Source organism: Podarcis liolepis (genome assembly GCF_965112155.1).
Source record: "Podarcis liolepis genome assembly, chromosome: 6".
NCBI classification, from domain to species: domain Eukaryota; kingdom Metazoa; phylum Chordata; class Lepidosauria; order Squamata; family Lacertidae; genus Podarcis; species Podarcis liolepis.
In genome coordinates this window covers 40,861,319-40,888,618 of record NC_139559.1, presented here as the reverse complement: position 1 = coordinate 40,888,618, position 27,300 = coordinate 40,861,319, and the positions used below count along the sequence as shown (strand labels likewise).

Genomic DNA, 27,300 nt, shown 5'->3' with positions numbered 1-27,300 from the left:
TTCCGTCCAAGATTCAGTCATTACTACTCTACTTGGTCCTACTGTGGACCTAGCTCAGTAGTACTCTGGTTTGATATTACTGTGTACAAGGCACACCTGCAACAAATGAGAATGGTAAGCTACACTCCTTAGCTGTCTTTCCCCACCACCACCCAAGGGGGGTTTCATAGAATCGGTGCCAGATTTAGGGCGCCGTGGGTGGTTCACCACACAAGGTGCCAAGCCGAGAGGACACAAAATTGTGAAGATCTACAATTGCAAAGATCCATTTGGGGGGCACAAAATTTTGGTCTAGCACAGGACACCATATTGCAAATGATTACCAAAGTCCACTCCTGATAGGATCTTAACAAGACAGTGGGTTGCAGAAAGATATTCTTAAGTTGCATGTGGCTAGCACATCGTATGCTTTTGAGGTCTTGTCTTTCACATCACATACACCAGGAACAGGGAACCTGTGGCCCTTCATATGTTGTTGGGGCTCCAACTTCCACCGGCCCCAACTAACATGGCCAATGACAGAGGACATCTAGAGGGCCACATATTTCCCATCCCCCAACTTTGCTGTCGTCACGCATAGAAATGACTATACAGGCCAATGAGTCTCCCAGTTCTTTTTTTAAAAAAAAACCTGGCTTTAGATGTTTGGGGTGGGGAAGAAATTCCTTTATAACACAGTGGGGGAATTCAGGCTATAAAGATGATCACTAACCCAGGGCAATTCAGCAACTGCACTGCTGAATAAGGTTTTAGAACTTGGTTTCCCAGATCTAGAGCCAACACTATCACAGGACCACAATGAAACCTGCTGGCCTCATTCCACCACCCATTCCTCTTTCCCTCCACTTCCTGCCTCCTTCCCAAAGAATCCCACGTTGAGCAAGAACCAAGAATTTGCAGTAAATAGAAAGGGTAACTTTATGAAAGTCTGCTTTGCTTGCATAAGTTATCAGAGGTAAGAGAAAGAGTTTTCCTGTTGCATAATTCAAAGGGTCTAGGTGCTGAAACTTGCTGTAATGGAAGGACATAAGCATAAAGCATTTATCCCCCCCAGAAATCAAATTACCTTCATCGTAGTGTCGCCTGGCTTCTGTGCCTGGCTCAGCTCTGGGAACTCCCTGATACAGTCCTTCCCCAACAAAGTCTGTGTAGAACAGCATGAAGGTCATGAGGGCCATCCAGCTGCAAAACTCAGCCACGAAAAGCTGCCGGATGACCTTGGGGATGCGGCAGCAGACTCCGTGCAGGCGTGGGGCTAAGGCGCAAAGGCTCCTGAAGGCCTGGACCAGATGCCTGGTCCTCAGAAAGTTCTTTGGAAGCCAGCAAGAGCAGCAGGCCAGAGGCGGGGACTTGGAGGAATCCTTCATTGCAGGGCCTGCCAGCACTTCTACCTGAGCTACCACTTCCTCCGTGACAAAGGCAGTGGCCAAGACGCAGCTGAGGAAGATGATGGTGAGGAGGCTGAAGAGGCACTCCTCCTGCCTCCCCAGGTAAGGAGCCAGGAAGCTACTGTCCCAGTCAATTGCCGGCAGCAGGTACCCAATGCAGCCTCCCAGGCTAACCATGAAAGAGTACATAGCGAAGGCCTGCCGGCAGTTGTCAGGCTCCTTGAAGAGATCGGAGAGGAGAGCCTCCAGAGGGGTGAAGCAGACTTGGCCACAGAAGTCAAGCAGGCCAATGCCCGTTATAAGGAAGGCGATCTCCAGGGAGCGGGTATCCAAGGCAATGAGGCTGGCCAGTCGTTGTGCATGAGGGATGATCAGAAGGCTCAGTAAAACTCCCAGACACAGGACCCAGATGAAAGGCCGACGGCGGCCATAGCTGCTATGCCATTGGTCGCTGGCGGAACCAATGAGTGGCACAAACACTAGGCCCAGAACTGGCCCAATCCCTGGAATTAAGGAGAGGAAAATAACATTTCATCAGGTGGAAGAAGTTGACAAGATAGTCACTCTATAGGCCCATGAGATCACTCACATAATCTGGGGAGAGACTCAGTCAAACTTTGGCCTGGAAAAGCAGGGCTCCGGCCCCAACCCCATGAGGCTCACTGGGTGGCCTTGGGCCAGTCACTGTCACAACATAAAAACATAGTACAGTGGTGCCCCGCAAGACGAATGCCTCGCAAGACAAAAAACTCGCTAGACGAAAGGTTTTTTCATTCGCGATTTGCCTCGCAAGACGAATTCCCCTATGGACTTGCTTCGCAAGACGAAAACGTCTTGCGACTTTGTTAAACCGTTTAAACCGTGCTTCGCAAGAAGAAAAATTCGCTAGACGGCAAAAATTGCGGAACGAATTAATTTCGTCTTGCGGGGCACCACTGTATTAAAAAAAACAACCCTGCAGGCTTCCAGGGAGAGGTGCACAGCCACTTTGCTGCTTCCCGATTTATTTTTTAGTCTTGTACCTCTTGTACCACCCAAACCAGACCAAACCTTGGCTACTGCTCATAGTTAGTGGCTTACCATGACATGCAAACTAGGCCTCAAGTTTCACTAAGTGGGCATGCATTACAGTGTGCGCCATATCTAGAGATTCCGTTTCACTACAGATAAAGCCCCAGTTTCCAGCGCACAATTAAAACTGTCTTCTCTTCCTCCTGGAATTCAGGCTCTTAGAAGCCCTCATGTTTGGTATCCAAAATGAATTCACCATTACATAGCTGTCAACTTTCAGATTTAAAATAAGGAATCAGCAGCCTCGAAAATAAGGGATCAGCAGCCTCACCTGTCCCGGGGACAGTCTACAGGATATCTAACAATCCAGGATAGCAGCGGGAAGCAGCGGGAAACGGCACTGGAATAAGGGAATTTCCCGCAAAAAGGAAGGTTGACAGCTATGTCATTCCCTGAAAACCAGCCTAGTTCTCTCTTAAACCTGCCTGGCAGGTCCTCTGGGGTCATTACCATATTGAGGCCCTCTCTGTACATACAACAATAATGGGCATTGTACATAGCGGGACTACAGTAGACTTCTTTTCCACCACACTAGATCTCACACAGAAAATGGCCATCTAACAATAACATGAATAATACCACCTACCCAGAACCATAGTCATGAACTTCTCCTCCACTCCCACTTCCAACAAGAGAGGTGGCACATAAGTGATGCCGGCAGCCAGACAGACTTCCAAGCCAAAAGTCAGGGAGTTGACCAGTAATAGCTGGGCTTTGCGGTTCTGGAAGAGCATGCTGACCCAGGCCCTCTGAGCCATGCCACCGTTGCACCGCAACATCAGAGAGTTGTGCGCACCTAACACTGTTCTCCTCAGGGTGATCCAGAGCAGGATTCCAGAGTCCTATGTTTTCTTTTATGGCTCAGTAGCAAAAGGTCTGCAGCCATGTTATAGCCAGCAGTGGACAACTTCTGAAATGTTGCTCGCTGGTAAAAATCAAGAGTTTTGGCTCAGGATGAGAAGATTAATTGCCTGGACATCTTCCAGTGCTTCACATTCTGCAGAAGGAAAGAGAGAGAGGAAAAAACTGAGCATAACATACATCAGTAGCAAATTTTCTGAAGTGGAAACACTGCTAGATTGCTATGAAACCATAAAGCAAACTCTTCTCACCCTCACTGCAACTCTTTCCCACCTTCAAAACATGTTTTAACAGCAGCTTCCTTGTTCCCAATAAAGAATCATCTTCCTCCACCTGGCTAAATCAGGGGTTGGGAATCTCTGGCTCACGGGCCTTCTCAGGCTTGGCAGAGATCCCAATTTGGCCCACAAGGCTGTTTACCCACACATAATGCCCACCTGCCCCACACCTGATGTCATACATGACATCCTCAGGAAAGGGGCAGGGGCAGCTGCAGCTGCCAATGCACAGTCAGGAAAGAGCCTTAAATTGTGCTCCCAACTGTAAATTGGAAAGGGAGACTTTCTCTCACCACCAGTCAATCAGCTGGCACAGTCAGTCCTAGCTGAGTTGCTCTCGCCACCAGGCACAGCAGAAAAACAGAGTTTGAAGTCAGCTCTTATCAGCTGATGGGTGCTCAGCTCAAGCTCCCTGGAATCAGCTGCACTACTAAGTTCCCCATGGGGAGCTCCATAGCCAGCTAATCTTTGAAGGGGCTTGCAAGGAGCCCTTTTGAAGTGCAAGGATCAGCTGATCTGCCATGCTTCAAAGCACTACAGGTCACTGGATGAATGGGCTACAAAATGGGAAATGTAGTCAAACATGAGCAAATATAGAAAACGATGCACATTTGGGCAAAAGAATCCTCACAAACCAAGAACGAGATCCAGAGTTAGGGTGGAGAGCTCAGCGAAAAGGTCAACTCAGTTTTCAGCAGATATGAAAAAAGACTATGAAAAAAGCAATTTTCATGCTAGCAATCATTACGAAACGGATCACTGCACTGCCAGTATTATAAAGCCCTTCTACAACTCTATGGTGCGGCCACACACTGTGTACTGTGTACAGTTCCAGCCATAAAATCTCAAATAAATCATTGTAAAGCTGTAACAATTGAAGAGAACAACAACTAGAATGGTGATGTGGGGTGGTGTGGAGTGGGGGCTAAAACATCTCCTTTACATCCAAGTCTTTTTAGTTAAAAGAAAAAATGTGAGTAAAACAGACATGACCGAGGTTTATAAAATTATGTACTTTGTGCAAAAAGTGGACAGAGAAGACTTTCTCTATCTCTCATCATACTTGGACCTGGAGGTCATCCACTGAAGCGAACTGGCAGGAAATCCAGGACTTAGAAGAGGAAGTATAAACACAGTGCATGATTCATCTTCGGAATTCACTGCCCTGGGAATGTGGTGATGGCCACTAGTTCGGTTTTAAAAGAGGAAACATCTAGTTGGCAAACATGGGAAATAGGATGCTGAACGATAGGTCTTTGGGCTGATCACGGAGAGCTGTTCTTATATTTCAAACATGCATAAACATTAAACTCAGTAGGACAGGCTTCCAAGTAAATATGGACATGATGGCACTGCAAGGGTATAAAACCCTTTCTGCACCTATTGGGGAGTAAGACCCACTGAACTCACACACACTTACAGTGGTGCCTCGCAAGACGAAATTAATTCGTTCCGCAAGTTTTTTCTTCTTGCGAGTTTTTCGTCTTGCGAAGCACGGTTTCCCATAGGAATGCATTGAAAATCAATCAATGCGTTCCTATGGAGACCGTCCGGGGACAGAGGGGACCTGTTTTAAAGCAAGGGAAGGGGCAGCGGGGAGAATCGCTTCTCCCCGTTGCCGCCCCTTGGTTCAAAAGGGGTCCGGGGACAGAGGGGAAGGCGCGCGCGCGCCTTCCCCTCTGTCCCCTCTTTTGAAGCAAGGGGCGGAGGGGAGAAGATTGCTTCTCTCCGTTGCCGCCCCTTGGTTCAAAAGGGGTCCGGGGACAGAGGGGAAGGCGCGCGCGCGCCTTCCTCTCTGTCCCCGGAGATTGCAGGGCTGGCAACGGGGAGAAGCGATCTTCTCCCCGCCGCCCCTTGCTTCAAAAGAGGTCTAGGGTGCGGGGGCAAGCTTCGTTTTGCGAAGCAAGCCCATAGGGAAATTCGTCTTGCGAAGCAACTCGAAAACGAAAAAACCTTTCGTCTTGCGAGTTTTTCGTCTTGCAAGGCGTTCGTCTTGCGGGGCACCACTGTACTGTACTTTTAAAGAAACACAGCTGCAGATGGTTGCACCACCCTCTGGCAACACAACCAGGGTTTTTTTCTCCCAGCCAGAACTCAGTTCCGGCACGACTCTATTGCGAGCTCTATTGCCATCGTAAGAGAACAAAGGAGACATCCGTGTTGAGTTCCGGTACCTCTTTTTCTAGAAAAATAGCACTGAATACAACCACCCAGAGATCAGGTAAGCGCCACTGCCCCTTAAGTCTGATACGGAAGAAACACAAATAGGATTGAGCTTAGCAAGTTTCCAACCTGCTGCATTTTCATTCATTGCGGAGAAAGAAGATGTGAAGCGCCATTACTACATACCTGTACTATTAGAACAGCAGTGCTGCATAAAGGTAAAGGGATCCCTGACCATTAGGTCCAATCGTGGCCGACTCTGGGGTTGCGGCGCTCATCTCGCTTTATTGGCCGAGGGAGCTGGCGTACAGCTTCCGGGTCATGTGGCCAGCATGACTAAGCTGCTTCTGGCGAACCAGAGCAGCACACGGAAACGCCGTTTACCTTCCTGCTGGAGCAGCACCTATTTATCTACTTGCACTTTGATGTGCTTTCGAACTGCTAGGTTGGCAGAAGCAGGGACTGAGCAATGGGAGCTCACCCCGTCGCGGGGATTCGAACCGCTGACCTTCTGATCGGCAAGCCCTAGGCTCTGCGGTTTAACCCACAGCGCCACCCGCATCCCTTGCAGTGCTGCTTAGGAATTGCTAAATAGAATATTGTGGCATATGCTGGATATTGAGTGAAACGAGTGGCAGGGGAATGATCATTAAGAACCATGAACAAGTAAATTACCGTATGTGGAATCAAAGGAGGCAGACTTTTCTATTTAATTTTTGCTTTTTGCTAAAGGCCCTGCTAGCAAAATGGGGGGGGGGAGAGAGAGAACTGAGGCTTCCTCCTCCTTCCAAACGGGTTTCATAAAAATAAGACAAAAGTGTATTTAAGGGGTTGACGAAGAACCTGAGCCTCAGGTCTTTTGCGATGGGCCCTGGATCCTTCACACACACACACACACACACACACACACACACACACACTTTTAAAAACATTTCTTCTCTTTGCTTACAGAATGGCTTTGGGCCTAAACCCAGATAAACATATATAAATTAGCATATACAGCTTTTATGCAAAGTTGGTTGCATAGACCTGTGCCCACCCCAGTCCTTTGAGGAACTAGCTGTGTCACCCACTGTCCCCAGGGCATCCTCCCAGTGCTGCTCCCATTCAAACTCAAAGCTTCCTCCTGAGCCCTTCCCAGCAAAGAAAACACACCAGACCTTCTTATTGGTTGTCAAAATGGGGGCACATAGCTGGACGAAACAGATGCTGTTTTGTTCCATATCCTCCAATAAAACCAACCCACTAGACTCTGATTGTAGTTAATATACTGATTAATCTGATGCCCAAATTACTTCCATTTATTTGCCTTTCAAACATTTCCTCTCTCTACCAGGCAACTGCTCAGTCATGTATATGATAAGAGGAAAGAAGCATGCAGACAAATAAGCATACACTTCTTTTGAGAGAGAACTTTAACCCTAACCATCATGTGCCTGATACACAATCCACCTTTGCTAAGAAACAAGTTAAGAGAAACACCAAAATATAACAGTAGGTGGCGCTACTGTCTCTAAGACATGCCTTACCTGTTGCTATAAAACTGGAAGTTTAATATTCCATCATAATGAATCCCTTTAACACGCAGTTTATCCTTAAACCACTGTGTCTTTGCTGGAGCTCTGAGGCTATTACCCACAATATATAGGCCGCAAAGCAGTTTTCCCTTACTAAGGGGACTAAGAACAAGCAAACTTTCCACAATGAGCAAGTTTAGTCTTCTGTTAGAGGCCAAAATCCAGTGTGCATCACATGCACTCAAATGTCCCCCCCCCCCCAAAAAAAAACCTGGGACAAACGTATCCTACCAGTTCCTGAACCAGCATGCAAAGATCATGGGCATTTACAGTTTTTGTGCTTCTTTGTCAAAATCCACTGGAGTTAGGGAGATGTGGAAGGAATACAGCTCAGTGGTAGGACATCTGCTTTGCATGCAGAAGGTCTCAGATTCAATCCCTGGTATCTCCAGGTAGGCCTGGGAGAAATCCCTGCCAGAAATCCTGGATAGCTGCTGCCAGTCAGAGTAGACAGTATGGAGCGAGATGAACCAACAGTCTGACTTATTATATGGCAGGCTGTAAATAAGAATTCTACAGCCTTCTAAAAGGGTATGCTAAAAAGTGGGGGGTTTTCTGGGGTCACTTAACCACAACGTATGAATCAGACACATCTGGTCCCACAGATACTCCCTTTTCTTTAGAGGAATACAGTATTCTTCCAAATTTAAGGTTTGTTCTTCCTTTCTGGACTCTTTGGGTCATTTAATAAAAGGGATAGAAATCTTAAGTGAGAAACACCCTTAAAAGCAGGCAGGAAATGGCCCTCTCAAGACAGCTTGAGGTAGTCCCGTTTCCTAGAACGGGACACACAGTGACACAGAGCCCATGTGACTTAGGAAGCATCCCTCTCTTGAGCAGACCACGGACATCTGAATTGGTTTGTTCAGGAGAATTAAACCAATGGTCAGTCCCCAGCACTTGTTATCATCATGAAACCTGCCCATGTCAAATTTTATTAATTGACTTAATTAAAGTATTTTAAAAGCCTTTCAGGAGAAGTATCCTCATGGGCTCATCACAGTGATGTTCAGTTTAAAAGTCAAATGATAAACTTCTAAAACAGGCAGAAGCAAACTCAGCCCTCCAGATGTTTTGGGACTACAACTCCCATCATCCCTGGCCACTGGTCCTGTTAGCTAGAGATCATGGGAGTTGTAGTCCCAAAACATCTGGAGGGCTGAGTTTGCCTATGCCTGTTCTAAAACAAAATTTAAAAGGGGGACCAAGATACCGTACACTGCAAACATTCGGGGTTTGGGAAGCAGTTAATGGAAAAGTTGCCTGAATTTTTCAAGTGTTAAAATACGAAGAGTTCTGCCTTTACTGAGCCGGCCGGCGGCACCTCTCATTTGCAAGGTGTTCTCCCTGCAGACTCTCCGGAGACATTGCCACATCAAGACTTACCTATCTCAGCTGGGAAAGTGATGACAGGCCTGTCACTGAGTTACGTTCTCCAACAGCCAACCAAGGCAAACAGCTGCATGATGCATGCAGGTAATCCGCAAGGCCTCTCTAACTTCTTCTGAGGTCATCGTATATACAGAGGAATAACCCAGAAGAAGCCAACTCCTATTAGTTAGTTAACAGCCTGAAATTTATGTGGCTTTGGAGAAAGCCTGTGTGTACAACTGTATCCCAGGCACACCAACCTTTCCCCGGAGAAGCAATTATGGCCCTTAAAGGCTTTGCTTGGAGTTGAGAAGTTCATGGGGCTGTCATCTTCATTCTACACATAACCGGTGCAGGCATTTTCATGCCTGACATCCTTCCTTTCTCCAAACAATTCATTCACCTCTCACCCATCTTCATGGTTTTTAATGAGACTACAGAAGAGCACATTTCCTTCGTACGCTTAGGGGGAAAACCATGACCAAGGTAGAGGGAGAAGATACACAAGCCATGTAGAGCAAAACAGGGGGGAAGTTAGCGCACGGCACTTTGAGGATGGAAGCCAACTGAAGATCCTTCATCTCCTAAAGGGAGATGCTATAGACTCCCAATGGTTTTTTTCTTCTTCCTCAACGAAGGAAACCCATCTTTACTGTTAACTAACTGCGGAGGGGAGAGGGTTGGAATGTGGGCAGATATCATCATGCAGATGAGAGGAAGTTTCCCCAGCTTTCAAAGCTGGAAAGGATAAAACTATTTACACCCCAAAGTTGTGTTTCTTGTGGGATCACAGACTTGCAGAGTTGGATGAGACCAAAGAGATCATCTAGCCCAACCGCCTGGAATGCAGGAATCTTTCACCTAACGTGGGGCTCAAACCCTTGGCCCTGAGATTAAGAGTCTCATGCTCTACTGACTACTTTCTAATAATTCTGAGTAGTGACCCACTTGGCAAGGGTCAGTTCTTCACATCTGCAAGATTTACTCAGTCGGCAAATGAACCCACCCATCCACATATCCCCCTCCATACATATAAAGGACACCATTTTCCTAATTACATTGTTGATTAGGATGGTTAGATGGAGCACTGGTATGAGATTTCTTCCCGCACACAGTCACAAGCGCTTTGAATTCATCAGTCCTATATGATTCAACCGAAGATGAAAGCACGGACTGCGATGAAGGATGTGTTGAGAACTTTTGATCTTATGCATTAACTAAGTCCTGTTAAGTTCTCTTAACAAGTTCCCCAGATGACAGGGATGGTTAGAAGACACACATTTGAGATACTGTAGCACACTGATTCATATACAGTGGTACCTCGGGTTACATACGCTTCAGGTTACATACGCTTCAGGTTACAGACTCCGCAAACCCAGAAATATTACCTCGGGTTAAGAACTTTGCTTCAGGATGAGAACAGAAATTGTGCTCAGGTGGCGTGGCAGCAACGGGAGGCCCCATTAGTTAAAGTGGTGCTTCAGGTTAAGAACAGTTTCAGGTTAAGAACGGACCTCTGGAACGAATTAATTACTTAACCCGAGGTACCACTGTAGTACTTATTGGGGAAACTGGTAAAGCCTGAACCAGACCATCTTCTAGGTCTCTCCAGTTTCTGCAGTTCCCTCACCAAGATCAATAGCATAGCTCAGTCGGTAGAGCATGTGACTCTTAATCTCGGGGTCCTGGGTCTGAGCCCCACATTGGGCAAAGGTTTCCTGCACTGCAGGGGGTTGGACTAGATGACAAGTCTATTATTCTGCTTTGCTTCAATACTAAACACCAGACAAGTCAAAACCTAGGATCCTGATGTTCTCTCTCACATGCAAGCCTAAATTCATACCCTTTAGCCTGGATTTATTGGCACACATTGAAAGCAAGGATGTGTTAACAGGCAGAAACCGAGAGAAATTCCTGGCTACCACATAATTCCTTTCCCCTACTATAGTAGTTTATGGGGTGGGGGGGAATGTGTCCCCAGTAGAATTTCCTGCTGCAATATTTCAATAATTATATGTCACACAGCCATCAAGCTTTGGATGTGAAATTCTGCTTCTCTCAAAACATTTGTCTCTCTTCACGGAGGGGGAGGGAGATCAGAAGAATTAACAGGATGAAACAGGAAAACACAGCACACAGTTAAGAAAGCAACAGGATCATGCTATTCCAGCCTCCAAAAACGTCTGAAAAACCACCACTTATCACTAACACGAAGAACAAACTCACCCGATTCTCTTCTGAGGCTGCGGGGCAACAGGTGAGCTCCCAGCACATTGGTTTCATCCCCTCAGACAAAGCTTCTTCAACAAAGTGAGCCTGACCCAGACACAGAGAGTGCACCACTCTAAGAGGTAGTGCATTAGTTTGCAGAGAGGAGGAGGAGTTAACCTATACTCAGCACACCTATCCTATTTGGTTTGGGAGCCCTCCCTGCCTTTTTTCCCCTCCTGCTGCCATCACCAAAGAATCGCATTGCAAACCACTGTATACTGCAGACATGAAAAGGTGATAGATCAGGATCTACTGGTAGATTTGCAGTAGATCAGCAAGGGTTTCCGGATCAGCAATGGTTTGACAATATCACCAACAAAATTGCTTTTTAAAAACAGCAGTTAGTACTGCAAACCAATTCCTAAACTCGGAATGTGCTCCAAGAAACCCTGAGCGAAATGTCTGTTGCTCCTGCCTTTTTGGTAGGCAGATCTTGGGGTTCTAGTAAAAAAACCAAAGCTGAAGTCTGCCAAACCCTGTTTTACAGAGAGAGTGCCAGATGCAACATTGGTGTTCCACTTACAATGTGCCCTGTGCTTCTCTTTCTAGAAATATCACTGTGCCACGGAGCAGAAGACCTTATTTAAAAGCCTCCCAGTGCTAATGACAACTTTCCCGCTTTCCCTGTCAGGAGGGCTCCTCAGTCTTTCACACTAGCATTTTACAGGCAGTAATCCAACAGGTGAATGAAACCCCTGCATTTCATGGAAAGCAATGCTTCATTCTGCTGAATTACTTGCACAGATGTTAAAAAGGCGCAAGAGCCCTACCCAGGATGGGACTGTGGGGGCCCCAGAAGTGGAAAGCCCGCCTTGACAGCACAGGTTACTGTGAGCGCAGTCTTCAGAACAGAAGAGTTGGTACTGAAGTGGGATGCAAGATCATCCGCAGAGAACCGGCATGGAATAAAAACTATGCCCCACTTAGGCACTCCATGAGCAGCTCACCCAGTACGATGTCACTGTACAGCACTCACTGACTCAAAGCCCCTATATAGGAACTGGTCTGCTTATCCCTGTTTCATCCAAGTTTCATAGATGCCAAGAGATCTGGCTGCTACGCCAAGTTAAGGCTTTGGTCTGGGACCGTTTGAATTAGGACAGAACTAAAAAGGAAGAACTATCCAAGGGAGAACCAATGTTGTGCTGTTCCTAACACAATTGCGGCTTATTTCCGAAAATCTCCTTTTTTACTGCAGTTTTAGGTGCAAACTTAGCATGGAGAACAAGCAGCAACCTGGGCATTGCCCCCCATCATTAAAAGAATGGGGTGGAGCTGTCCCGGGTTATTTCTCAGTTGTATGGAAAAACTGTGGCGGAAGGAGGGAAACTGTTAGGATAATTTGATACTCTGCATTTGGCAGGTGCCAGTTTGGCTACAAATAACAGTCCCTGCGGAGAACAAGCATATATTATAAACCACTGATCTCCACCACAACAGGTTTGCTGGCAGACCGGATCTGTAGGCACAGAGTCAAATGAGATGCTATATAGGGGAAGAGTCCCAGCCACAGAGGTACATTTGGAGCCCACCACGCTGAAAATAAAGCAGTGGTCCTGTCACTGTAATGAAGCTGTCCTGTTCACACCTTTGCTGGCCACATGCCCACCTGCCCCTCTCCAGAAACTCTGCATCAAAGACCCGGGAAGGACTGTAGCCTGTAAGCAGAGGACATGCAAAAGTTTCCAAATTCAATCTGCTGCATCTCCTTATCTGGAGCCTTGAAGAGCCACTGCCCATCAATGCACAATTGACAATGCTGAGCTAAATGGACCATTAGTCTGGCTTGGTATATGTTCCTATTTGGAGAGGCAGTGTGGTGTAGTGGTTAGTGTGTTGGACGACAACCAGGAAGACCTGTAGCTGAATCCCAACCCAACTGGAAAGGGGCTCCTGTAGCAAGCTGCCACTCAGTAAATAACTTGTATTCACATTCCTGGCAAAGAGTGTATCATGATATTCTGTATACTAACTAGCCCAGCTTACTAAATAGATGCTAAATTTAATGGTACAATGAAAACTAAACTCCACACTCAAACTGTCTCTAAGTAAATAGATGCAATTTGTCCCAGTGTGTTTAATCCCCTCCAAGATTTCCATTTTTTTAAAAAAAACACATCTTGCTACTTTAAATGCATATTCTGTTAAGCTGTGAATTATGAATACATTCATAAACCATCTGCTCTTTGCATTATTCTTATGCAACATGCAGTTTTATTAATAAAAAAAAGCAACTGCCTTCTATGAATGCAGTATAGTCACTGGTGTCTAAACAGATCAGGCAGAGAGCTGAGACGAGTCTGCTTTCTCCTGAAAAGAGTATACACAGTACAGTATACACAAGCCCTACCTGATGAAAAATGAACGACATTTCCCCCCAAGAAACAACAGAACAACTCGTCAGAACTTCCTCACCTGGAAACCAGGTAAGTGGGCTGGGCCTCAACTTGATTTAAAGGGGGAAAACTAGACAAAGGGAAGGTTTAAAAGCACAGCTTGGGAGGACAGCACAGTTCTGATAATGGCCAGGCAATCAAACAAGCCTGGATGTTTAGCATTCCTGCAGTTTCAGGACAACTCTCCTCCTATTTTGCTCTGCAAAGTCGTGGAAAACAGCTCTTTTTCTTCATGGATGTGCAAAGTGGACAACAGTGACAGAGCAAAAAAGATAGTGAGGATTCTACAGCAGCTGCCAAGCCCAGATAAAACACTTCCCCATTTAGATACACACACACACACACACACACAAATTTCCAGCTTCCAGTCACAAGTGTTTTTTAAGAAAATGTTATTGGGCAGGGACAAAATCATTCAAAATTCAGAAAATCCTTCCAAGAGGAGTTACTCTCACCGAAAAAGAATAGGATTTAACACTGTGCTAGTATCCAACTGTATTGTAACATCAAATATGCACTTAATTCCTTTATCATTTACAGCATCTGTTGAGAACTGGAACTTTTTAAAGTATCTGTATGCTGCTTTTTCTCTTTGCAGTCTCTTCAAGGTGGCTCACAATAATGAGATTCATGAACCCTCAATCTATATCTGAAGTTCAGAGGTGAGTGTACCCCAAATCATCATCATCATGTACCCCAAATGGCACCATCTACACACAAGGAAAGTCTTCAGAAAAATATATTGGGGGGGGGAATGACACACCTAAAACAGTCCAATGTATACAAAGCATGCTCAGTGATCAAAGATTGCTGGGTGGCATAATGGTTAGAGTGTTGGAGGACCTGGAAGAGCAGGGTTCGAATCCCCACTCAACCATGAAGCTCCCTGCCTCCCGCTGCTGCCATGTTACTGGTTTGGCTTAGTAATGTGCATGAACCCAGGCAGGCTCATGGTTTGTCTCCTTCCAAATAAATCATGAATTGTAAACTAAGAACAAGCTTTGGCTACAGTTCATGGTTTGTTTGGAGTGAAACAATCCACAAGCTCAAGTTCTCTCAATAGCAGGGAAACAGCAGAAGAGGGGCAAAGCAGCGGCTTTTTTATTATTATTGTGCACCAGCACATTTGTTCATTCATGCTAAGGCATAGTTTGGCTTAGGGATGCGGGTGGCGCTGTGGGTTAAACCACAGAGCCTAGGGCTTGCCGGATCAGAAGGTCGGCGGTTCGAATCCCTGCGACGGGGTGAGTTCCCGTTGCTCCTGCAACCTAGCAGTTCGAAAGCATGTCAAACTGCAAGTAGATAAATAGGTACCGCTCCAGCGGGAAGGTAAATGATGTTTCCATGCGCTGCTCTGGTTTGCCAGAAGCAGCTTAGTCATGCTGGCCACATGACCCGGAAGCTGTACGCCAGCTCCCTCGGCCCATAGAGCGAGATGAGCGCCACAACCCCAGAGTTGGTCATGACTGGACCAAATGGTCAGGGGTCCCTTTACCTTTACCTTTATGCTTACCAGGAGATGCTAAAGGTTGAACCTGGGGCCTTTGCATGAAAAGCAAATGCTCTACCATTGAGGTACAACCCCTTCCCCTAAGTTGTCTTCTTTTAGCTAACCATAATTATGACTAACCACAGTCATAATTCAGACATAATGTTTACCTCCATTTAAGGAGAGCAGCTCACCGTGGCTTGTCTCTGGTCATGATAAACCATGGTTTTATCATTAGTCCAAACAAGCTGCTTGTTAGTAGCACGTTTATGAAGTCTGTACTCCACAACTAGGCAAAATCTGAACCAATATTAATGGAGTAAAGGCAGGGCATCAGTGCAAATTTTGAAACTTATATGCCAGCGCAAAGTACAGCAATTCCCTCAGGGCAGCTGTGTTAAATTAAATTCTGGCATCTCTTTCGGGTATTTTTATGAGTACGAAATTGGACTAAATTTGGTTTTCAAAATTAAAATAAAACATTGCGGGACATAAATGTGTGAAATTGTGTGACTTGGCAACTACACACAGTTTTCTTTTTTAAAAAAGATAGATTTAAAAAGTGCTAGCCATAATCCAAATCTGCCCTCCCCACATGGAAAGCAGGAGGGCACAAAGGCCAGACCTGTGAAGGACAGAAAACTGGAGCCAACGGGGTGGCAGATGACGGGCCAAAAGCAAATGGGCACCGCAGCAAATCCTCTCCACCTCCCCACCTCTGTTCTGCTCATACTCTCCAATGCTCACACAGATTCCCTCAGCTACTGATCTACTACTAGTGCAGCATTTGCCAACCTTCCAAATGTTTTGCACTGCAACTCCCATCAGCCTCAGCCAGCTGGCTCGGGGCTGATGGGAGTTGTAGTCCAAAACATCTGGAGGTTACCAGGTTGGCAAAGGCTGAACTAGGGGCATTATACTGTGACTGGTTTCTTTTTAAAATAGTTAATTATAGTTGATGGAATAATTTACCCCCAAAAAAAGAAAAAGAGAGAGAAGGGTGGTTTAGTACAATCTTAACAGAGGCATTCTTTCTTCTCTCTCTCTCTTCACGGACACATTCACACCTCTTCTAACACGGTGCCTGCCACAATACATGCATTCATCATGTAAAAACATGCTCCTTTCCCATTCAAAAGTTCACTGTTATATATAGATTTAAAAGCCAACTAGAACACATGTAATTAATTGACTAGTACTCCTTTATTTGGGTAGCAGTCCAATAAGCTTATACATGCTGGATCTCAATCATGAATGGAGGGGGGGGCAGTTGTTATATGGTCAGTCTCTTTCCTTTCCAGTCTCTGGCCTGGAATTCAATTTTCCCCCAGCCTTGTCCCTGATCTCTAGCCCAGACTGTCGCTCTTGACTAGAATATGGCTCGCGTGCAGAGCTATTTGTTTACATTTAAGGCCAATGTACCGAAAAATCTGGAACCAACTGGCTGAATATGAAATACACCATGGTGTAATTCTGGCTATTTTGTATGTTGGAATGGAACTCACCTGACCCCTTTCCCCACCCCCACTTCCTAAAATGTGTTCTGTAGCAGAGAAGGGATGGAAGCACAGTTGTAATTTATTTCATTTCATCTCCCTGAATTAGCTCCAGGTTTCCGGTGAGCTGAGGCCTCGATTACATTACTGGCCCTATACCAGGCAGCAAGGCTAATGACATGCTGCTGGAAATCCCTTATTATCCAAAGCGGAAGGCAGAAACATAGGTTTGAATATAGAAGCTTCCCTGGATACAAATGCAAAGAACCAAGAAACCTCGCAATCTGGAAATGTAGAGTCTCCTCTCTAAGATTTACGAATCAGCATTCGGTTGCCAAATGAAAGCATTTATCAGTTCTTCCGTGAGAATTTAACTCAAGGTTCTGTACACATGTGGGCCTTAAAATGCACAGGGGTCATTGTTTCGCAGTGTGCTTTTTCACAAAGCCGTTTGCAAGTGTACACACCTTTGCGCAATAGCGTCTTCTAAAGTAGCAGCTACTATCTGTGTATACAGGTGGGGATGTGTATACAGTGTACAGTATACAGTATACACTCACAGGTTAATGTGCTGCCTCCTATTCTGCCTTTATTCATGGTCAAGTTATACATGGCGATGGGGAATGGAACAGCCCAGTGGTTTTCAACCAGGGAGCTACAGCACACTGGGGTGCCTTGAAGGATGGTCAGGGATGCCATGGGCAACACTGGTCTCAGTCCCCCTTTCCTTCCCTCCCTTCCTGTGATGCCCTCTCATATCTGTGTCTCCCAAAGGCTTGCACAGCTGTTTGTTGCAGCAGCCCTGGCTACAAGTTCCCCAAGCAAATTGTGCCTCTAGGGTTGGCCAGGGGGTGCTGGTTACCAGAAGCTGAGGCGGCCTTGGGGTCAGCAAGCAAACGGATGAGGGAGCCCGGCCAGCCAGTCTGCCAGCCCTTGCTGTTGGAAATGGACAGACAAATCTCAGGCCCTTGCGGGGCAGTGTGAGGAGGTACCTCTCTTTGGGGCAGGGGCAGCAGCAGCGGCTGCCCAGAGGACTCCCAAGGACAGGGGAGAGGAAGCTGAGGGAACACTCCACAAGGAAGGGTGTTCGAAAAAGGGTGAGAGGCTGCCAGCTCTGCAGGCAAGGGGTGACATAACTGGGCTCCTGAGCCCCACAGGAGTGCCACAGAAAGAATGTAGTTGGTCAAGGGAGCTGTGGACTCAAAAAGGTTGAAAACCCCTGGCGTGGCCTGTTCCAATAGGAAGTGATCTGAAAGTGTTCTCTGTGTACACATGTATGCAGCAAGCACTTGAGAAGTACATTCATTGCACAAAATGGATTATAACTGTTCCAGGAGAATGAGCTTTAGATTGAGATATTAGATTGGCAAATAGTGCGAGACAGGGATGCTATAGGGATGGTATCCCATGTATAGCAACCCCAAAAGACACCTGCATCCAGCTCTGAGCACACATTTGCACACCCTGCGTACAAACTCTAAGGCTGTGATTCTCCCCATACTTAACTAGGAAACAAATGCCATTTGACACAGTGGGACTTTCCTCTGTGTAAACATAAACCGTATTGTGCAGTAAATCTTAACATCTTTGCCAAAAGACAACCAACAACAACACCCACCTGTCAATTGTTTTTACTTTCCAAAATAAAAAATGGTCATTTATAGCACTGAGATTCCATTTTGATTTTCAGCAACCTACATTCACCAGAAAGGAGGTGGGGAGTGCCAGTAACAGCCATTTGAAAACTATTTCTGTTTCGAAACAAGAGTTATAAATAAAATTGAACGATTAAAAGTAAGGCAAGCATTGGATGGAACATTTTGAAGCTACTCAAACAGGAGTGAATAAGGATTTATGAGTGGGGGCACTGGGGGAAAAAAAGAGAGGGAGAGAAAGATCTGGCTACCACCTCATTTTTCCACAGCATACCTCATCAAAAGCATTAAAGATGACCACAGCAGGAGGAGATAAAACAGTTCAGGGGGTCTGGTACTAACGCGATGGTGAATAAACAAGACCCTCCAGAAAATCAGAGGCAAAAATAACAGATTATGGTACCAGTAAGGGTTCGCATGGCAGCCCGCCTTTTCTGAAACTTAAGACTTCTTTCGTAAAAGGTACTAGAAGCTATGCCACAGAACAGCGTCATGTCTCAAGAGTAGCCACAAAACGTGGGGACCAACTGGGCAGAGTGTGTATGGCACAGAGCCCTAACAGCCACAAAGCTTGCTGGGTGGCCTCGAAGTCTCCATTTCTCAGCCTAACCTGTAGGGATAAAATAAAATCACCTCATGCACATGCCAAATTGAATTCTGCGGAAAAAGTGCAGGACACAAGGGTGATGAGAACAGTGATGTAATGGTAGCAGGGACAGGGAGGGACACAGTTCCACCACGTATTTTACATCGGGGACAATGATGTCATCTCCTGGGGGGATATTTGTTACTCCTCTGCATGCCAAATAAATAAGCTTCTGTCAGAAAGAAACCCACCAAATAAACTATGCAGAGAAAGAGCTGGCCTATGTTAGCATGCATGGCTAAGGGTTAAACCACTGCTTTTTTTAAAAAAAAACCCTCCAAAGTCCCTTTACTATGAATTAATGACCAACCAAAATGCCACAAAGCTTTCAACTCCACCAAAACTTCATCAGGGCAAATGTTAAGCAAAGCAGGAGTGAGTGTGTGCTTCAGGCATAAAGTCTGCATTGGCTATCCATTCATTTTTACTGTATAGTCTTAATCCCCATTGGCACCATACATTTAAAGCAATACCATCCCACATTAAAGAGTCATGACCCCCTGCAAAGGATCCTGGGAACTGTAGTTTGTGAAGGGTGCTGACCCTTTCCCTGGTACTGGTTGTTCTGCTACTCCGGGAACTGCAACTCTGTGCAGGAAACGGAGATCTGCTAACAACGCAGCGCCCGTAAGGTTTGGTCAAATGAGCAGCCAGAGTTTCCAGACACACTGGCATCAAGACAGGCGGGGGCCCCACCCTCGGCCTATGCCCATAGCTCCAACATCTTGTCTGCTTCCCCCCTCCTGCTTCTCCAAGTTATTATTAACAGAAGAATAAAAATGTAAATCAAACCAAGTGGGAAAAACATAAAGCAGCCCCAAACAGGTGCCCCCCCTTTAACCTCTAGGCCATGGTAGTGGGCAGGGATTAAAGCCCTGCACCACATGACCAGAGTCCTTGTATTTATATGTCAGTGTGTAAAACCCACCCTGCTGAGCAGCCTTTTCTCTGCCTGAGGCTAGGGCTTCTGCTGAGCGTCTAGTCCAACAGACACACAAAAGGGATTAGCCAAGAGCCTCTCAGCCCTGCAGAGTAATCCATCAAATTATCCCCTTGTTGGCGTGGCTGTCCTCTTCAGAGGGGAGAACTGGCCGGGATTGCGGGAGGGGAGGGGGGGTGGCCTCTAAAGGCTTTTGAAGAAGCTGAAATTACACTTGAGCCTGAAACAGTCCACCCAGCTGCTTCCAGCCCAAGAACCACAATGGGATGGTTGTAAACAGAACCCTGAGAGAGGGGAGGGAAGCAGCGAGGGAGACAGGCAGGGAGAAAAAGAGGACAGGCAGACACTGTTGAAAAGGGCAATGGCCTCCCCCCGCCAAGTGTCAAAATCCAACAGGTGGCTTCGCTCCCCTCCCTCAGCCCCTTTCTGTATCCAGTAACAGAAAACAGCAGCGCTGAAAAGGAGCTGACAATATATCTTGACCCCCTCCCCACCCCTTCTTCATTTAGGGGGAAAGGGCCCACATTTCAAGGAGTTGGGTCATGTATTATGCAGCAATGCCCAAAGGCGTTTTTCCTCCCTTCTAAGCAGTGCCAAATTCAGGGCCTCTGCATCTTCCTGGAAAGTCCCAGCCTGGACCAGTTATCTCTGGGACATCCTGATCCATCCCTTGCTTAGCTGCAACTTGTATTTAAGTGACACAAACCTGTCAAGAGAGAGCTCTCAGTGTGCCCCCAAAAATGCCATTGGGGGAGCTTCGCCCACAAATTCCCCACACGATGCTGGAAGATGATTTCATTTTGTGCAAGAGGCTTTTGTTTTTCCTAAAACACCAATAAACGAGCAGCATCTAAGTTTGCACCAAATACTTCCAGTTTCCAAGATAAGGATCAAGAAGTTGTCCAGAGAAGCAGAGCTGGCGCATGCAAGCTCTATTCGTTTCAAGAGGAATTCGAGGAGGAGAGGCCTTCTGTCGTTCCGCTCCGTGCCCACTGTGAAGATGTTTGCTTTCAAGTCTAGATTGTTTCAACCCACTTTAAAAATCTGGGCCCAATTGCAAGATCAAAGCACTTCAAAAGGTATTGTCATAAATTTGTATCCTGAGAGGTTACTTGAGAAAGCGGGGAGGGAAAATGACATTTCCTTTACTCCAACTTCCTACTAAATGTACAGATCAGTGACACATCAGACTCATGGCCAGCAGACAACTGATACATGTGGTCTGCACTGCAGATGGGTGAATTTGCAGGGGTGATTTTTTGGGCTCCACTGGGCCTTGGGCTGTCAGAGTTATTATTATGATGTTATTTTTATTTAGTTGTTAGGTTCCCCTCATAGAGCTATGCTGCAGAGTTCCCTGGGAAGAACGACTGACTGTTAAACCACTGGGGGGGGGATAGGGGTTTCCTAACAACTCTCAGAACCCTTAACAAACCACAGCTCCCAGAATTCTTGGGGGGCGGGAGCCATGACAGCTTAACGTGGTACAGTATTATGGTAGTAAAATGTATAGTGTGAATCTGGCCTTAGTACATTTTTATTCCTCCTTTCCTCCAAGGAGCACCAGACTGCATACATGCCCCACCCTAATTACAGGGCTGGCCCAAGACATTTTGGCATCTGAGGCAAACCACAAAATGGTACCACTCCCAGCCCACCAGGGAAGAAGGGGGCGAGTGAACATCTACTTACCAGATGGCTGAAGTAGGAATCAAAGGCCACTGCGGGAGGAAGGGGCCTGCTCTGAATCACCAGCCAGGTGGGTGCAGACCCCAAGCGACCCCAGAGGGCAGCTCCTGGCATTTCCTCCCTAGGGGTGAGAGGAGACCAGAAGCACCTCCTATTCTCAGACAGCCCACTGTAGAAGTGGCATTGGGGGGGGGTGCCAAGGAGGTGGCAGATCTGGCCTCCAAAGAGCACACTGCATCCATCACTGTGGTGGGCAATGCATTCCTTGAATGCTAAATCTGCTGCCCCTGTGGATCTTGCCACCTGATGTAGTTGCCTCACCTTGCCTCATGAATGGGCTGCCCTTGCCTAATTCTCATCACAATCCAGTAAGGCAGGCTTAATGGAGAGCATGAGGTTCTCAAGGTCAGCCTAGGACCTTCTAATGGTTTAATGGGGATCTTCTGAAAGCCTCCACACTTGTTAATAATACATAACTTACTGAAAAGAAGCTTTCCAAAGCCCTATCCACCGCTCCCTGCCCCCTTCAGCCCCAGGCTCCATGCACACTTGCTAGAAAGTTAGAGGATACAATTCCAAGTCACCAAGGTCATAGATAAAAAGAGGTCAGCTTCAGTGTCTGATCTCACACTCAGGCTAACCAGAAATTGGAGGGCACATGATCTGAAGAATTTCAGGCTCTGCCCCACCCCACAGCCCCAGCTCTAGACAGAGACAGAGACTTTCTCAGCTTAACATCACTCCATGGTGTCAAGAATCTGAAAAATGCAATAGGCTTCAGGAAGGTCAGGCTGAAGACAGCGGCACCGCAAACCCTTGTGACCATGCGTGGTCACGCTGTCAAAGGCAATTATTGACATTTTCTCCTCTGCTGCCAGCCAGCGGCATGCAAGCCTTTGAGCCAGATGTACAGTGGGGAACGCCTATAGATGCAAGCAACACTTTGCTCTGAAGAGGTTTCAAGCAGAAAATGCTGGAAATTAATCTAGAGAAGGGATCCCCCTGGCTGTGGATTTCTCTTCCCAAGCCACAGCTCTACAACCCCACATATGTAAGGAACGTAGGAAGTTGCCTCGTACCAAGTCAGATCACTGGTCCAACTACCTCAGCATTGTCTATGCTGGCAGGTCAAGGTTCTCCGTGGTTTCAGACAGGGGTCTCTCCCACCCTACCTGAAGATTCTGGGGATAGAACATGGGACCTTCTGAATGCAAAGCAGATGTGGTAAGAACACCGGGAATCAGACCTCATCCAAACAGTTGGCAGTAAGCCCTATTCTGTATGACTTTTTTGGTAATCCTGTGAGCCTGCCTTGGTGAAGAAAAGGAGAAAATTGTCTTTCAGAGCCTAGTTACTAGGATGAAAATATTACAGGAAATTAGTCCATTTAATGCTTGTTTGGCTTAAGTTACCTTCTGAGCCAGTCGGGGTTTTATTATTTCATGCAAGCAAGGAAGGAAAAGGGGAGGGTAATGATAAGAGGAAGGAGAAACGTTTCAATAGCAACTAGAAAAAGGAACTGAAATGTGAACTTATCTAAAGCAGAAATCTAAAACCCCACATGTTACGGAGTTTATGTTCCTTGGAATTATAAAATGCCAACCCAGCATTTGCATATTCAGGTCACCCATTCAGGAAGTTCAGTTTACTTACGGTCACTTCATGCAAGGTTGCATTCCTACGTGAATATTACTGCTATGCAAAAAAAAAATATGTATATACACAATCATATTTGATGGACAGGTGCAGTTCAGCATAAGGTATCACAGGAACTGACACAACCCCAGAGTCTCTTCTCAGGCTCACAGAATAACGGGGACCTGCAAGGATTTTGTGATAGTAGTGCACACGATTATTTATAGCAGACAGGGTATCAAGGTAAGAAGCAGTTTTGGGAAACATTTACTTTAGCAAAGACTAAAATCTTATAAAGTGCAGTACAGAGGTTCCCAAACTGTGGTCTGCGAACAACAGGGATCTGCAGCCTTCATTCAGGTGTCTACAGCGTGTCTACGGATTTGTGGTTGCAGATGGGAGACTGTACATCCATCGCATTAAATACAGGAAACCCCCTTACGTTCTGGGTCTTTGTGTGTGTGTATGTCAGCGGAGCATTCCACCTCGTTCCACCCTCTTCCAGTGCCAAAGACAGCATGTGCATACACAGTTGCACATGCAAACGCAGGCAAATTGAGAGTTGCCTGTATTCATTTTGATTTTGAATTGTTTTTAGATTGCTTCTTTTGTCTATTATGTTGCATTTTATTATATTAGTCTGAATTCTATGGAATAAAAATACAATTAAAAAACATACAACAGGCAGAAAACTCAGTAAGACTCTGCACAATTTTTAAGTGGTTCATGCGGGGGGGGGGGAGTTTGGAAAGCACAGCTGCCATGGATCCCAAAAGCACCCACCAAAAAGTGCAGCCTTTACTCGAACACTCAAGCATTTCCAGTGGGCAATCCCACACAAGGAAAGAAGAGAAATACTAGTGTCTAGCACAGGCATAGGCAAACTCTGGCCCTCCAGATGTTTGGACTACAGTTCCCAATATCCTTGACTACTGGTCCTGTTAGCTAGGGGTGGTGGGAATTGTAGTCCCAAACATCTGGAAGGCCGGAGTTTGCCTTTGTCTGGTCTAGCGTTTCACAGCTAGGAGAAGCAAGACCCAGAAACCAGAAAACTTTTTCTCAAGTTCCCAAAAGGCACGTAGCAAAAGGAATAATCCCAAAGCCACAGTGTGCCATAGAGTCATGACACAGTAAGCAAGCTTTCAAATTCTCCAGCTCTCTTTTAATCATGCTCTATGGATGTTGGTTGGGGTGGGGGTGGGGGAGCTGGAGAGAGAAAAAGCTGGGCATGTTGTCGTCCCAAAGTCTGCAGTTTGTAACAGTCTTAAAATGGAGTGCAGGAAGAGTTATGCAGTCATAATTGGATTAGCTTTACTAGGGGAAAGACAGATTTGCAAGATGTACCCAAGACTACTGAGACAAAGAAGCAAAAATGCTGTTTCCCCATTTTTGAAGATATAAAATTTAGCAGTTACTTTGGTTATGTCTCTAATCCTCGTCAAAACACAAGGATGACTTCAGCTTTCTGACATCCAGACAAGATAAAAATGAAAGTATTTATATTAGCAAAACTGAAGATTTCTTTTGAGGGTGTGCACTAGGTACAGAGTCAACAGAAGCCAAACTAAGAAAATTTACCTTGTATTTGGAGGACATGTAACCCCCTCAAAATTTAAGTCTCTGGCACTGAAAGTTCATTTCTCTCCACTTTGAAGACCCCTCTCCTGGACAGAGAAATGCAGTATTCTTTAAAGCACATAAAAGTTGTAGGTAGTCATGTGGTCTTTACCATCCTGTGGCTCCTGTATCTGTTTCTCCTCTTAGTACCAACACTGCCATTTATAATTTGAATATAAGGAATGCAATCCTTGGGTGTCTGAAGTGCATCTCTCTAAAGGTTTCTTCTCTAAGGAAGAACAGTTTGACACCGTTTGTGTGTACAATATAGAAACAGATATCTAAAGAGATAAAATATAGAGCAGTTCCCATGGGATGGTCCAACATAACTTTTCCCCTGCCAAGTCCAAACACACCACTGGCTAGATAGGGGAGGTCTGGGTTGGAGCAGACTTGTTTGTGAGCCATTCCAAAAACCTGCTTTTCAGGGTTCAGGATTGCATTCCAGGACACCCAGAGAGAGCATCTTCTTTGGAAAAAGCCATAGTCAACCATCCGGTCAATTGAGTACTAGCATTAACAGGGCAAAGCGGAGTTCAGTTGCAAGCTTGGGATAGGGAGACTGGTTTTTTATGCCAACAGGAAAGTCATATCTGACATGCACGCCGTTATAGCAAAGACAGGAGGAAGACACAGTGTTCAAAGTCTCCACTGTAAGATGCTTTGAAGAGACTATGACAGAGGGCTCCACGTTTTATTACTTTTTTCTGACTGAACTTAAGAGCATGACCTTTTGCTCCTAGTCTGAGAATACACTTTGGATCCCAGACACAGACAGACACACAATACTAATGGGTCTTTTTTGTGATCACGTGGTAGCTAATGCATTTTCCCCCATGGCAATTTTCTGGTCTGCAATTCCAGCTATTTATATCCCTGCCAGAGAAGTTTAATGCCATCGTGTGTGTGTGTGTGTGTGTGTGTGTGTGTGTGTTCTTTGACCATAGCCAGCAGGTTCCCTCTTCACAATCTCCAAAGAAAGAATAGATTAGAAACAAAGATCATTTGCAAACTGGAGGAACTGGGTACTTTTCACCGATCTCATGCCCTCCAGATGTTTTGAACTGAATTCCCCATCAGTCTCAGCTACCACTCTGTTGGTTGAGGCTGATGGGAGTTGTAGTCTGTCTGACACATCTGGAGGGCATCAGGTTGGCAAGATCATACAAAAATGGTATGAAAAGAGGCAAGGCTCGTCTCTACAGCAGGATTGAAAGTTACATAATTTGTAATGGGCTGCCTTACTTTGCTCCCATGAATGAACTTAATACAATTTCTACAATCCAGCATTACAGTATTTTCAGAGCCAGTTTGTGAATCTCCTAAAACCACATCGGGCTTATTGTTAACAGGAATTATTAACCAGCGCCCATAAATCAATTACAACTACTTACTGATGGGACTAAATAATAATATTTGGGGTTTTATGAAAGTTTCATGGCAAAGGTTTCAGCTCTCCCTGAAGCCACCCACAAAGCTAAAAACTGCTCAGTGTTGACTTTATCATTCCAATCATCTGCCAAATGTTTTGGGTATGATTTTGGCCTTTTTTGGTCCCAGTTAATCCACTTCTGCAAATGGCACATCAGTTTAGCCTCACAGAGAAGCTGAGATGATAACTGGTTTCATGGCTGCCAGATGATCAGATCCTGCTTTGAGGACGATATAAAGGATCTTTTTTAAAAAAGTAAAAGGAGTTGGGTTCAGCATTAGATTATTGGCTCATGTCCGTCTGTAGGCTGATCTTGTCTGCTACACTCGTAACACAAACAGTCCTGTGTTGATACACAGCATGGCTAAACAGAACAAACAAGGCCAGTTATAAATGTTCTCACTTACTGGTGCGTCACATGGACAGGGTGGCAATTGAGAGTAGTCTTGCAGACAGCCTCTGGAAATTGCAAGGACACACTTTCTCTCCCAATAGCCCTTTATGTTTCATTTGTTGAGATGTTTCCCCACCTCTAGCTGTGTTTACCATATCAAAGTTCATGGGAAACGCAGGTGAAGCGGAAGGGTAGCTGGGTAACAGATTATCCCCAATCACAAATGAGTCCTGACATCTTCACGGTTAAGTTTCAAGCATGCATATGGAAAGCTGAACTTCATCATTTATAAAGCACATAATGTTTTGACACTGAAGTTCACTTTGTATGGTATATAAGAGCATGCAAAAAGTTACAGAGCAGGGAAGATGAACCTGTGACTCTCCAGATGTTATTTTATGTCAACTCCCAGAAGAATGACCAATGGTCAAGAATTACTGGAGCTGTATTCTAGCAAGATCTGGAGGGCCACAGGTTCCCCAGGACATCCACCAATGTCCACAGCTGCTCTCAAACCAGCCAGGGTTAAAGATGAGGTACCCCCACAGAGATGCACTAATCTGAATGGGTATTTTATGTCATGTTTCCCCTGCGTTCCATATGAAAATGGAAATAATTGTGCAAGACACAGATCACAACCAAAGGTCACTTCATACTTGCATAACTGTCACTTGATAAATGCATTGTCAGGCAGTGTCTTCCGTGTGTGAATGAGAAATAACGCCTATTAAGCTTAGTAGGACTTACTCTGGAGAACGTGTGCACAGGATTGCAGCTTTGACCACAACCATTCATTGACTGGTATAAGTCAAACAAGGATGGTCCTGCTACAAATATGTAGTAGAACAGAGTTGGCCAACTTGTTTGTACAGCACTATCAATGCACCCACTAACTCAGCACACTTGACTGCAGCTGAGGAGAGGTGAAACA

The 27,300-nt window shown here is 45.7% G+C and overlaps 1 protein-coding gene across 2 annotated transcripts in view; it reads right to left on the bottom strand.

The window, feature by feature from the left end:
* SLC45A3 (solute carrier family 45 member 3) overlaps positions 1-27,300 on the bottom strand; it is a 46,818-nt gene that overhangs the window by 6,778 nt on the left and 12,740 nt on the right. The window contains exons 1-3 of one of the 2 annotated variants that reach the window (XM_083508958.1): positions 10,936-11,120; positions 3,046-3,456; positions 1,067-1,891 (exon numbers count right to left, since the gene is read on the bottom strand). In XM_083508958.1, the coding sequence (XP_083365084.1) occupies positions 1,067-1,891; positions 3,046-3,238 (1,018 nt within the window). In that variant the 5' untranslated portion in view covers positions 3,239-3,456; positions 10,936-11,120. Of the gene's footprint in view, positions 1-1,066; positions 1,892-3,045; positions 3,457-10,935; positions 11,121-27,300 lie in introns of those variants that run through there. The other variant, XM_083508957.1, reaches the window with a different exon arrangement.